This window comes from Rhinatrema bivittatum, chromosome 1 (genome assembly GCF_901001135.1).
Source record: "Rhinatrema bivittatum chromosome 1, aRhiBiv1.1, whole genome shotgun sequence".
Classification (NCBI taxonomy): Eukaryota; Metazoa; Chordata; class Amphibia; order Gymnophiona; family Rhinatrematidae; genus Rhinatrema; species Rhinatrema bivittatum.
The window spans coordinates 498,725,516-498,739,411 of NC_042615.1; the positions used below are offsets into that span (position 1 = coordinate 498,725,516).

At 46.2% G+C, this 13,896-nt stretch overlaps 1 protein-coding gene across 1 annotated transcript in view; it reads left to right on the forward strand.

Moving 5' to 3' along the window:
- The window catches only part of ABCD1 (ATP binding cassette subfamily D member 1), a 161,642-nt gene extending 150,039 nt beyond the window's left edge, over positions 1-11,603 (forward strand). The window contains exon 10 of the mRNA XM_029609328.1: positions 8,431-11,603. Coding sequence (XP_029465188.1) covers positions 8,431-8,650 — 220 coding nt within the window. The 3' untranslated portion in view covers positions 8,651-11,603. The remainder of the gene's footprint in view (positions 1-8,430) is intronic.
- Positions 11,604-13,896: the final 2,293 nt, after the last annotated feature.

Sequence of the window (13,896 nt, forward strand, 5' to 3'; positions counted from 1 at the left end):
CCAGTACCGATTGCAGCACCGGTTCCTTCAAGGTTTCATTCGATGCCTTCGGATCCTCAACCAGGTCCTTCAGGGCTTCAACCCCCACATGATCCCTACGATACCTGGGGTGATGATACATCTTCTGACACAGATCTACCTTCTCCACCATCTCCTACAGAGAGTAGAAAAAGATCTCCTCCAGAGGATCTCTCCTTTATAAATTTTGTAAAGGAGATGTCAGAACTTGTACCCTTTCAGCTGCAATCTGAGACCGATGACAGACACCAGATGATGGAACTGCTTCAATTTTTGGATGCTCCAAAAATCATCGCTTCCATCCCCATTCACCAGGTCTTTCTGGATCTTTTAAAGAAAAACTGGGAGTCTCCTTCATCTGTCTCACCAGTGAACAAGAAAGCTGACTCCACATACCTCGTCCAGTCAGCACCAGGCTTTCAAAAGCCTCAACTGGATCATCGCTCTGTTGTGGTTGAGTCCGCACAAAGAAAGGCCAAGCGTCTAAAGCCACACTCTTCCACCCCACCTGTCAAGGACAATAAATTCCTGGATAGTGTGGGCCGGAAAGTGTACCATGGAGCTATGTTGATTTCACGCATAGCTTCATATCAACTTTACATGACTCAATACAACAGAACCATCCTTAAACAGATGCAAGACTACGCTGATACATTACCTGACCAATACCAGCCACAGCTTCAGGCCCTTCTTAACAAAGGGTTTGAAGCTGGGAAGCACGAGATCAGAACAGCTTACGACATCTTCGATGCTTCCACAAAAGTTTCAGCTACTGCTATCTCGGCCAGACGTTGGGCTTGGTTAAAGTCATCCAACCTTCGCCCAGAGGTCCAGGATCGTTTAGCGGATTTACCCTGCTTAGGGGACAATTTGTTTGGAGAACAAATTCAGCAAATTGTAGCTGAGTTAAAAGATCACCACGAGACGCTGAAACAACTTTCTTCTGTTCCGTCTGAGGTTTCCTCCAAACAACCACTTAAGAAAGACTCTAAAAAGTCGTTCTTTCGGCCACGTCGTTACTATCCTCCATCGGCCAGGCCTCGTCCAGCTCGATCCTCTACCAGACCTCAGCCACGTCAGCCTAGGAAACAAAGGCCTACTGTAGCCCCTCCTCCTGGGCCTGCGGCTGGCCTTTGACTCCCCTGTAGGGAGCACATGCCAAACCCCTCTTCCAGACATCCCTGTAGGAGGTCGACTGTACCATTTTTTACAAGCTTGGCTGCAGATCACCTCAGATCAGTGGGTGCTAGCAATTATCGCACAGGGTTACCACCTCAACTTCATAACTCTTCCGGCAGACTCCCCGCCTCTTCAAGCGTGGAGTCTAACCACCCATTTGGCTCAATTACAACAGGAAGTATCTCTTCTTCTACAATCAAATGCTATAGAACCCGTCCCTCCCTCTCAGCGAGGGAAGGGATTCTATTCCAGATACTTCCTACTACCAAAGAAATCAGGGGGACTACGTCCCATTTTGGACCTTCGAGCCCTCAACAAATACCTTCAAAAAGAAAAATTCAAGATGGTAACCCTGGGCGCACTGCTCCCTCTGCTACAAAAGGGGGATTGGCTGTGCGCTCTCGACCTAAAGGACGCTTATACTCACATAGCGATCGCACAATCCCATCGCAAGTATCTGCGATTTCTGGTAGGCCGCGACCATTATCAATACCGGGTATTGCCTTTCGGTCTGGCATCTGCTCCACCAGTCTTTACCAAATGTCTCGTAGTGGTAGCAGCATTCCTACGGAAGGAAGGTGTCCACGTCTACCCCTACCTGGACGATTGGCTAATCAGGGCCTCCACCCAACAGATTGCTCAATCCTCCCTCAAATTGACAATTCAAACACTCCTTTCCTTAGGGTTTCTTGTCAATTACGAGAAATCTTGCTTAGTCCCATCTCAAACCTTATCCTTCATTGGGGCAGACTTGGACACCTTACAGGCAAAGGCTTACCTTCCTCATCAGAGGGTTCATACCCTAATATCCCTGGCTCGCCAGCTCCAGTCTCAACACACTGCCACGGCTCGCGAATTCCTCATTCTCCTAGGACACATGGCATCCTCGGTTCAAGTCACTCCCATGACCCGACTAGCCATAAGAGTAACACAATGGACTCTACGACACCAATGGATTCAAGCTTTTCAGCCTCTGTCCTCCATAGTCACTGTTACACAAGCGCTGCGCCTGTCTTTAACCTGGTGGACGACTCAGGTCAACCTCCTTCAGGGCTTACCTTTTCTCCCACCGGATCCGCAAGTAATCCTAACCACCGATGCTTCTCACATCGGTTGGGGAGCCCATGTGGACAACTTCCAAACCCAAGGGTTATGGTCAAAAGAGGAAGCCGAACACCAGATAAATTTCCTGGAACTTCGAGCAATCCGCTATGCGCTCAGAACTTTCAAAGATCATCTATTCCATCAGATAATCTTAATCCAGACGGACAACCAAGTGGCCATGTGGTACATAAACAAGCAGGGAGGCACAGGATCCTTCCTTCTGTGTCAGGAGGCTGCGCAGATTTGGGCGGAAGCCCTCTCCCACTCTATGTACCTCACGGCCACTTACCTGCCGGGAGTAGACAATGTATTGGCAGACCAGCTGAGCCGTGTCTTCCAACCACACGAGTGGTCACTCAACCCTCTCGTAGCGACCTCTCTGTTTCGAAAGTGGGGTTTTCCCCGCATAGACCTCTTTGCGTCCCCTCAGAACCACAAAGTGGACAATTATTGCTCTCTCATTCGGAGCCAGCACTCTCAGCCGAGAGATGCATTCTCCCTCAAGTGGACGACCGGTCTGCTCTATGCATTCCCTCCTCTTCCTCTTGTGTCAAAGACTCTCGTGAAGCTACGCCAGGACGGAGGAACCATGATCCTGATAGTACCTTACTGGCCACGCCAAGTATGGTTTCCCATACTCCAGGATCTCTCCATCCGCAGGCACATTCCTCTGGGAAAGGACCCGCATCTGCTCACTCAAAACGACGGATGCCTCCTCCATCCCAACCTCCAAGCCTTGTCCCTGACGGCATGGATGTTGAAAGGTTAGTTCTTCAACCATTTAACCTTTCAGATTCCGTTTCTCGTGTCCTGATAGCTTCACGAAAGCCTTCCACAAGAAGATCTTACTCATACAAATGGAAAAGGTACACATCATGGTGCACTTCTCAGTCCCTTGATCCCCTTTCCTGTCCAATCTCTAAATTCTTGGACTATTTATGGCATCTCTCTGAATCAGGTCTTAAAACCTCTTCTATAAGAATGCATGTCAGTGCGGTAGCCGCCTTCCATAAAGGTATTGGGGGTAGTCCTATTTCAGTACAACCCCTGGTCACACGTTTCCTTAAGGGCTTGCTCCATCTCAAGCCACCCTTGCGTCCTCCGGCCCCATCCTGGGACCTTAACCTGGTTCTTGGTCGTCTCATGAAACCACCTTTCGAACCTCTGCACTCCTGTGACTTGAAATATCTCACTTGGAAAGTGTTATTCCTTTTGGCTGTTACTTCAGCTCGCAGGGTTAGTGAATTACAGGCCCTAGTTACCTATCCGCCTTACACTAAGCTCCTGCAGGACCGGGCGGTACTCCGCACTCACCCTAAATTTTTGCCTAAGGTAGTTTCGGAGTTTCATATCAATCAATCTATCGTACTACCTATCTTTTTTCCTAGGCCCCACTCCAACTCTGGAGAACAGACTCTGCATACCCTGGACTGTAAACGGGCTCTAGCTTTTTACCTAGACCGTACAGTTTCTCACAGGAAGAGCAATCAATTATTCGTCTCTTTCCATCCTAACAAGTTAGGACAACCTGTGGGTAAGCAGGCTATTTCCTCCTGGTTGGCGGACTGCATCTCTTTCTGCTATCAGCAAGCTGGCATTCCCTTTCAAGACCGTGTTAAAGCACACTCTGTGAGGGCCATGGCGACGTCAGTGGCACACCTTCGATCGGTGCCGCTTCCGGACATCTGCAAAGCTGCAACCTGGAGTTCTCTCCATACCTTTGCAGCCCACTATTGTTTGGACAAAGCTGGAAGACAGGACTCCATCTTCGGCCAATCTGTCTTGCGTAACCTTTTTCCAACCTGACGTACCAACACCCTTCCACCTGCCCGGTAGGGTGCGGATGCCCTTTCCCAAATTACACCCCAGTTGTTGTGCCTGTTGCACGCCGTTGGGTACATTTGGTGCAAGTCAGGTCATCCTCAGCTCGGTACTCACCCATTTGTGAGGACAACCATCCTGCTTGTCCTGTGAGAAAGCAAATGTTGCTTACCTGATGTAACAGGTGTTCTCACAGGACAGCAGGATGTTAGTCCTCACGAAACCCGCCCGCCACCCCGCGGTGTTGGGTTCGTTTTATTTTTACTTTTTAGGCACTGTCTGTAGCTTTGAAAATCAGACTGAAGGGAGACCCCTGCTGGCTGCAGGGTCAGTGCCTTGCTGGGCATGCCCAGTAGGGGCCAGTCAAAGTTCTGTTAAACTTTGACAGAAGTTTTCCGTGGTGGGCTCCATCCTCGATGTCACCCATTTGTGAGGACTAACATCCTGCTGTCCTGTGAGAACACCTGTTACATCAGGTAAGCAACATTTGCTATTCCATTTATTTCGTCATTCCAAAAAAAGAAGGCACTTTCCAACTGATACTGGACTTGAAGCGAGTAAATGTGGCTGTCAAGGTCCTGAGGTTCCGGATGGAGACCCTCAGGTTGGTGATTGTGGCAGTGCACAAGGGGGAGTGTTTGGCTTCTTTGGATCTGACTGAGGCATACCTATATATTCCTATTCGCCTGGACCACCAGTGATTTCTGAGGTTCATGGTACTGGGCCAGCACTTCCAGTTTCGGGCTCTTCCCTTTGGATTGGTCACAGCGCCATGCTCGTTCATCAAGATAATTGTGGTGGTTGCAGCAGCATTACGGCTCAAGGGAGTACTAGTGCACCCTTATCTGGTCGACTGGCTCTTCAGGGCAAAGTCAGAGCAAGGTGGCTCAGTGCAGAATGTGGCTCAGTGCAGAATGTGATAACTACACTGGAGTTATTAGTTTGGGTGGTAAATTTAACGAAGTCACCTGGTGCCATCTCAGACCCTAGATTATTTGGGGGTGCAGTTCGACATGTGGGAAGGCAAGGTGTTTCTGACAGAAGAGCGAGTTTGCAAGTTGCAGAGTCAAGTCCGGTGCTTGTTGAAGTTGCAAGTACCCAGAGTCTGGGATTATTTGCAGGTTCTGGGTTCAATGGCTTCAAAGCTGGAGTTGGTGCTGTGGGCTTTTACGCATATGAGACCACTGCAGAGAGCGCTGTTGACGCAGTGGAGACAGCTCTCGGAGGAATTTCATCTTCCTTTACCTCTAGAAGACTATGCATGGGACCATCCAACTTGGTGGCTGCTAACATCCAACATAGTTGATGGAGTTGATCTGGAGGTCCCGGATTGGGTAGTTCTCACTACCGATGCCAGTCTCTCTGGTTGGGGAGCAGTATGTCAGCGACAGTTGGCTCAGGGCACTTGGTCCAAGAAGGAAGCTTCTTGGTCTATCAATAGGTTAGAGACCATGGCAGTGAGGTTAGCATTGCTTACGTTTCTGCCTTTGTTTCAAGGCTGGTCAGTGAGGGACTTGTTGGACAATGCGACGACCATAGCCTACATCAATCGGCAAGGAGGATCTAAGAGTCGCGAGGTGGCCCAGGAGACTCAGGAGCTAATCCTTTGGGCGGAGCAACGCTTGATCCGGATAGAGGTGTCTCACATCGCTGGGGTCGAAAACATCTAAGCAGATTTTGTAAGTCAAAGCTTTCTAGATTCGGGGGCGAGGGAGCTGTCCGAGTCAGAGATGCAGTTCATCCGAGAGAGGTGGGGCTGTCCCCACTTGGATCTAATGGCGACTCATCTCAATGCAAAGGTGGCTTGGTTTTACAGTCAAAGACAAGAATATGGGGCTGAGGGAGTTGATGCTCTGGTGTTACCTTGGCCTCAGGAGGTGTTTCCCCCTTGGCTTTTGGTAGGCAAGGTGTTGCGTCGAATAATGAGACACCCGAGTGAAGTGGTGTTGGTAGCCCCGAAGTATCCATGTCTGCTGTGGTTTGCGGATCTGGTCATCTTGGCAGTGGACGGTCTGTTGCATTTCGGTCATCTTCCATACCACCTTCAGCAGGGACCCATATTTTCAGACCAGGCTGCTCACTTTTATCTAGCGGCTTGGCTTTTGAGAGGAGGTGTTTGAGACACAGAGGATATCCAAAGCCGGTCATTGCTAACCTGCTTCAGGCTAGACGAACATCTACTTTATCATATGTGCAGATCTGGAAGGTTTTTGAGGCTTGGTGTATAGCTAACAAAGTGCTAGCTTTACAGGCTTCGGTATCTCAGATTTTATCCTTTCTGCAGGAAAGTTTAATCAAGGGCTTGGCTTTCAACTCTCTTAGGGTACAGGTAGCGGCTCTTGATTGCCTGCAAAGTAAAGTGGAAGGATACCCATTGTCTTCTCATCCTGATGTGGTTAGATTTCTCCGGGGTGTTAAGAATTTGCATCCTCCAGTGAGGAGAGTTTGTCCTGGAATCTTAATCTCGTTCTTAGAGGTTTGTGTGAGGTGCCTTTTGAGTCCCTCTGGAGAACAACGCTTAAAGATTTGACCCTAAAGGTGGTTTTTCTAGTGGCTATTTGTTCAGCTAGAAGAATTTCTGAGTTGCAGGCCTTGTCTTCTACAGATTACAGATTCTGGTGTTTCCTTGCGGACAGTATCCCTCTCTCATGGAAGATGGTATCTGTGTTTCATGTGAATTAGACAGTAGAACTTCCCGCTTTTCTGGAGTTGGATTCTTCCCAGCCTTTTGCACGGGAGCTCAAGCTCTTGGATGTCCGCAGGGCTTTGTTGAGATATCTCAAGGTGTCAAATGATTTTAGGAGGTCAGACCATCTTTTTGTCTTATGGAACGGTTCGAAGAGAGGTACTCAGGCTTCCAAGGCTACCATTGCACGGTGGCTCAAGGAGGCTATTGGGTCGGCATACATTCTCAAGGGGCGTCAAGTACCTGAAGGTTTGAGGACGCATTCAACGCATTCTCAGGCGGCCTTGTGGGCGGAGGCTCAGTTGGTTTTGCCGCAGGAAATTTGTAGAGTGGCAACTTGGAAGTCTCTACATTCCTTTGCTAGGCATTATCGTCTGAATGTGGGGATCCAGAGTCTCAGTTGTTTGGCGAGAGTGTCTTGCAAGCAGGACTGTCCAGGTCCCACCCTAAGTAGGGGAGCTTTGGTACCTCCAGGAGTCTGGACTGATCCGGGTACATACAGGGAAAGAAAAATTGGTTCTTACCTGCTAATTTTCTTTCCTATAGTACCATGGATCACTCCAGAACCCGCCCGTTCTGTGGAGGTGGAGAGTCGTTCACTTAGCTGCGTTTCTTAATACATAATCAGAGTTTTTTCATGGTATGGAATACAGACTTGTTGGAAAAAGTTTTCTAAATTTGTTTTTACAAGTTGGGGTTTTGTTTTGTGTTTTGTTTTTTTGCACTTGGGTACAAGCCAATACTGAAGAACTGCAGGTGGCACCAGAAATTATGTAGGAGTGACAGTAAAACTTTCTCTGTCTCCATTTGCTGGCAGGGATACATAAACCCAGGAGTCTGGACTGATCCGTGGTACTACAGGAACGAAAATTAGCAGGTAAGAACCAATTTTCCTTTCTCTGTGGTTCCTCCACTCTGAAGGAACAACAGAGAACAGTATTTTTGAATTTTTTTTTTTAATAACCCCATGATTTGCAAATGACTTAACACCAGCTCTGGGGCTGGTGTTAAATTTGCCAAGTTAAAAAGCATGCGTTGGGTGCCTGGGGATCTACTGCATCAGGGGGTAATAGCTAATAGCTTTATCAACATGTAATTTACATGTGTTAAGTGCTATCAGCTACGCAGTTGTTTGGGCTTGCGTTTTGGAAGTGCTGGTCCCCTTATTACATCGGGTGTTAGTGTAGTGCGTCCAAAATGCGCATCCAACCGCTTGTTAACCTGTGCACTTTATTGCATCAGCCCCTTTTATATCTCAATTCCCATCTCTCATTCTAGGATCAACCTTAGCTCTAGTAGCACCCTGAGTGAGGGAAGATGGGAAATCCTTCCAAGTGATCAATACATATTGCTTTTTGAGTGCCACAGCAGCAGTTTGTGCTGATACACTAGTCAAAAACCCCCTAAGGCTGGCCCTCACTCTCTTTCCTACTAATCTCCTAGGATTCCCCAATGTAACCCTCCTCTCTTAATTTGCCCCTCTCCTAGGACCCTCCTCAGTAATACTTTTTTTCTTGCCGTGTTTGTCTTTCTTTTTCTATCTTGCTGGATATAAGGAGTGGGGGGATTTGTCTGTCTTTCCCAAGGATGTCTTTTGATGAATGTCATCACTCTCTCTTTAGGAAGTATCACACTCATCTGCTGCAGTTTGATGGGGAGGGTGGCTGGAAGTTTGAGAAACTGGACACGGCTGCCCGCCTTTCGCTGACAGAGGAGAAGGAGCGGCTGGAACAGCAGTTGGCTGGCGTACCTGAGATGCAGCAGCGCCTGAGTGAGCTGCGGCAGATCCTGGGTGAGGACTGTCCCACCTGCGATAACTCCATGGTCAAGCTGACCAGCTGAAGCTCCTGTTTGAGGGTGGAGGGGGCTGTCATTTCTGCTTTGAGAAGATATTTGCACATGTGAAGAAGAGAAGCTGGAGCTGCAGAATGGTTGTAAGCGCAGTCCCCTGCTGCTGTTGGGACTTCCCCCTTCCATTCCTAGTTTGTAGTATGATGCCATCAATCTCTTTGGCTGGATTCTCTGTGCACTTAACCCCGCTTGGCTTTTCTAGAAGAACGAGCCATCTGGGGGATCCTTACATTTTAGATAGGATTGCAAATGAAGTATTGTCTGCCCCCTCTGCTTTTCTACCTCCTCCCCCAGCTCAGTTCTATTGCCCTCTTTGGGTAATCAGTGATGTCCTGTAATTCTGTGCAGCACCTCCCAAGATATCGTGCCAGTCTCCCCTCCACCTGCCCCTCTCTCACACTGCTGAGGGTAGAGGGGGAGTGCAGTCATTTTCTCTGAGCCTTAGGAAAGGGGTGGGAACTGCTGTTTAGTGAGTGGGGGCAAATAAAAAAGGATTAAAGAGTTGAGAGAGGTCCTCATGTGGAATCTGTGGTCTAATCCGCCTATGTTATTATCTCCTTGCATATTCTAATCCTATGCAAAGCTTGCCGCTTTTCTGATATTGGTGGATTTTAAAGGTTTTATTTTGTAACTGAACTTTTTAATTTGATTTTATGAATAGCCTGTAGAAGTATAAGGAAAAGAAACCAATATCATGAATGCCTTTTTAGAAGCTTGTCTTTATTTTTAGCTGGGAGAGGCTGGAGGCGTTCTCGCGAGCAATGCCAGTGCATGCCCTAGAAGCTCCTGCAGTCAGATCCGAGGGGACAAAATCTCTCCCTCTCCTTGCTTTCACTTTTAACTCCTAGCATTTTTCTCTCACCTAAACTTTTTGTAAAAGGTTTGCACAGATATATTTTGTACTAATTGGAATGTAATAACCTGCCATAGCACAGTCGCCTTGTTTCCTTCTTTGAAGGAGTTATTAATTTATTTAATGTAGTTTGTGTGTTTTTAATTGTTATTGGGTGGGGAGGGGAAGGGGTGTTGGCACTGGGAATTTTTTCTTGCGGAGAGATGAGGAAGGGAGCTCATTAAATGCCATATGCTTACTTTTGGGCACCCCCTTTCTGGTTCCTTCAGGGAACAGCCTCACTTTATTGGGGGTAGAGATGTGGAGGAACTGACTCATCCTATCCTGTCCCTGATGCCCTGGAATTATCTGCTCATCCTGCACCAGACATACTGCTTCCTCGAATTCCTCCCAAGTCACAGCAGTGCACTTATTATTTAGAGGTTATCAGAAAGCCATACATAATATGCTCTCTGAAAAGAGGTGTGCTTGTAATTTGATTAATCACTGGACCTTGTTAAATTTCTTTATTCTTTTCCATGTAAACATGTAAAAAAAAATACATTTAAATATTGACAGGGTTCAATGAATAATCAAATTGAAGGCATAGCTCCTTTTGGTGAGTGCCCTGCCATGGTTTGTGAAGAATTTCTGAAATGTAATTTGGATTTTTAATACAGTCTAATTTTTTTTCCATGTACAGTATCTTTCTGTGGATTTGTTAGCTGCCTCTTTCTTGATTATCTAGAAAACCTGCTTCTGTTTAGGGTTGTGAAACTGATTCCTCTCTGCCCTACAAAACCCTAGTGCCTTCTGGGACAGGCACAGGCACAGATTAGATCATTCTGCATGTGACTGAATGACAGATATGATATCAACATGCAATCCTTCTCTGAGGGGTCAGCTGTTCATGAGGGATGGAAAAAAAGGCTTTAAAAAAGGGTGTGGGAGGAACCTTGAAGTCTAGAGTGTCAAGTTTATTTTGTATGTGTTAGAAGGTGAGTGGTGGAGGTGGGAGGCAAGCCAATACCTGCCTGTTTGGAAGCAATAGTAGTATTTGTTTAACAACCATAGACCCAGCCTCCATGCTTCTCTTGCTTCTGCCAGTTGGTGTGTCCTGGCATTGCTTTCCCTACCAATGGCCAGTGATTCCTATATGCAGATCTGATGTCATTCTCCTGGCAGAAACTCATGGATGGAAATGTCTGATGCTCCCTTGCAAGGATTGGCCTTGTTTCCCCTGCTGAAAGTCACTATGGTGAAATAAATCTATCTCCTTATGCAATTTCCCCTGATCTTACCAAAATATTCCTATTTTTGTGTTCAGAGTCTTGCAGGGTATGTATATACTTTAAAATCGAAGCAGTTATTGTGCACATTTCATTATAATGTACATTGTTTGTGCAGCATCCCTGCAGACTTTGCATTCAAGGTTAAGCATCTGTAGTAGGTGGATATAGTGGGATTAGAGCCTAGGTTTCCTTTTTACAGCTCCCTTCTCCTCCCCACTAGGTTGCACTATTTCTGTACTGCACCAAGCACCTTTACATTTATTTACCGTACTCTAAGCAATGAAGAGCATTGCTTTATTATTACCATACAAGTGGGGAAGCAGGAAATGGTTTCAGAAGCAATAACTCAAATGTGTGACGCTATATGCTGAGAGTCAGCTGTACAGGGCAGCTGTACATTGAAGGCATTGTCTGAAGCAGTTTACCTTCACATAGCAATTTCTGTCAGGCAAGGAACCCTGACTCTTCTCTTCCTCTCGTGGAAACAGACTTCTCCTATCTCATCACTGATGAAAAGCAGATCTCTCCCTCTCCCCATGCTACTTTCCTTCCCAATCTTTTTTTTTTTCCAAAGATTGGTTTCAGATCCTTGGTGTTCCACACTTGTGTATAGCAGGAAGGCTTATTCCACGCTGTGGCTAGATATCTACTGTGGGAGATGCAGCTCTTTTGATTCCTTTAGAATATACTAACTATGCAACATGAAAAAAAATTGCGTTTTATAGAGAATGTAAGAGAAAAAAATACAGGGTGCCTTAATAACTGTTCCAAATGCAATTTTGTTCAGTGGTTCCAAATAAACTGATTTAGATAGCTCTGACATGATGTTTCTCTCTAAATTATTATTGTATGTTTTTGTCTTTGCTGTTTTTCTGCTTTGAAACTGTTAATGTTTGAAGTATGTTCAAGGAGCTGCAACAATGTATCACACCAAATTTAGTATTAAAAAAAAATGCATAATCCAGTTCTTTTGGAACTATTACATAAAGATCATCATATAGTGGTTTTTTGGGGGGATGTCGTAAAATTTTAAAGTGTCTTGTACATAACAGACATCACTTTATTTGAAATAGTCATAGGGCTACATGATATGGTGGCTTAGATCACAAGTAGGCAATCTTTCTGAAGTGGTGTGGCAAGATTTAAAGCCAGTTGGAAGAAGAAGACAATTATGAGAAATTATACCACCAAATATCCAACAAAAAAGGAGATAAACTGGTTGCAAAACGTCAGGACAAACAAAAGAAAAAATTGCACCCAAATCCTAGCTTTAAATTTTAAATCATTTGTTTAGTTTGGAGAAAAATCTTCAGATGCACATAATCTAGGCAACACATGCCTTTGATATGAAAGACAAAAGCACCATCATTAGTTAAAAAAAAACAAAAACCCTCCTTTCTGATCTTAAAGATAATTATTAAATGTTCATTATTTTTTTGTGAATTTCTATATTGTGGAAAATTTCTTTGTCTTGTGATAATCCCAAAACCATTAAAAACGCTATAAAAATTTATTTTAAAAGGAGGAACTTCCTCTCAACTTATCTCAAATGTAGCAGTGGCCTGAGTTCAGCCTGCATTCAAAGAAGCCATCAATCCGACACTGTCAGCTTTTCACCCCACAATGGCTGCATCAGGGATGATGTAGCGAACCCTTTTGGTAATTCATTCTTACAAGAATCTCCATATTCCTCTCTCTGTTTAATACATGCTCTGTTTGAGATGTGCACTATAAAAAAAAAAATTGAAAGGTATTGATCTTCCAAGATTTCTCAAACCGAAAAATCGCTAAATGCAAGGAGTTCACATCTTTATGGCTCAGATCTTGTTAAAAAGAATGTCAAGTTTGCGTTGTAATATCCCGTTCGGCTGCAGATTTGGTATTTATTTTTATCCCAGGACAAGCAGGATGCTAGTCCTCACATATGGGTGACATCAGTAATGGAGCCCTATGTACGGAAAACTTCTGTAAAAGTTTCTATGAAACTTTTGACTGGCACCAGTGTGCCTACTGAGCATGCCCAGCATGCTATGATATTCCCTGCCACAGGGGTCTCCCTTTAGTCTTCTTTTTTCCGCGAAGCAGTTAGCCTCGCGGTTATTGGGAGTCCTGTGGGATTCTCCACAATTTTCCTCACGGAAAACTTTCAAAAAAACTTCAACCGCAAAGGGTCTCCCTTAGTTTAGTCATCGCGGTGAGTTTTTACCGTTCTCGCGGTTCCGTTCCGTTTTTTGGTTAAAAACATTTTTACCTGAGTCTTAGGCCGTCGACGGCTGTCCGGCCACAAAATGGCTACAGGTTTTAAAAAATGCCCAAAATGCGCGAGAAATATGTCTATCACAGACCCACACCAGGACTGTGTACTTTGCCTTGGTGAGGGTCATGAGGTGAAAAATTGTCCCTTATGCGCTACGATGACCTCGAAAGGTCGACGTCTACGGCTGGACAAAATGGAGCAGCTATTCAAGATTCAACTAGTTACTGCTCCATCTACTTCCAAACAATCGTCTCCGGCTGGATCGATTAGAAAAGTAGTATTGAAAAAACGTCACTCAGGTGAGTCGGGAGACGCTCCATTTTCCTCCCCCTCACCATCGTCCAAGGCCTCAACATCGGGCAGTGAGAAAGCCCGCGAAAAAGACAAACATCACCATCGGCATCGTAGGCCGCATACGGCATCACCTACCCCGATAGCCGGTGAGCCATCGACAGATGACGGGGCACCGTCCAAGAAACCCCGGCTCAAAGGTAAGGCTTCCGAGCCATCGACAAGGCGATCCTCGCCGATTCCGGCGGAAGGAACCGTACCTCCTCAGGGCTCTGAGGTTGTACTGATGTCGCCACCACCGCCTCCCCCCATGGGTGCTCTGTTCACACCATCCATGCGGGCGGAACTTGACGTTTATATACGCCAAGCGGTTCAGGATGCCTTTGTGGAAGCGATGCCACGACCGACTACTCCTCTCCTGCCATCGACACCGGCCTTCATACCATCGCCGATTCCATCGCCAGTACACGCGATGCCGATGCCGAGGAAATCACAATCAACGATGCCGTCGGTTCCAGGACTGGTACCATCCAGGGCGCAACCAGCGGTACCTTTGATGTCGATG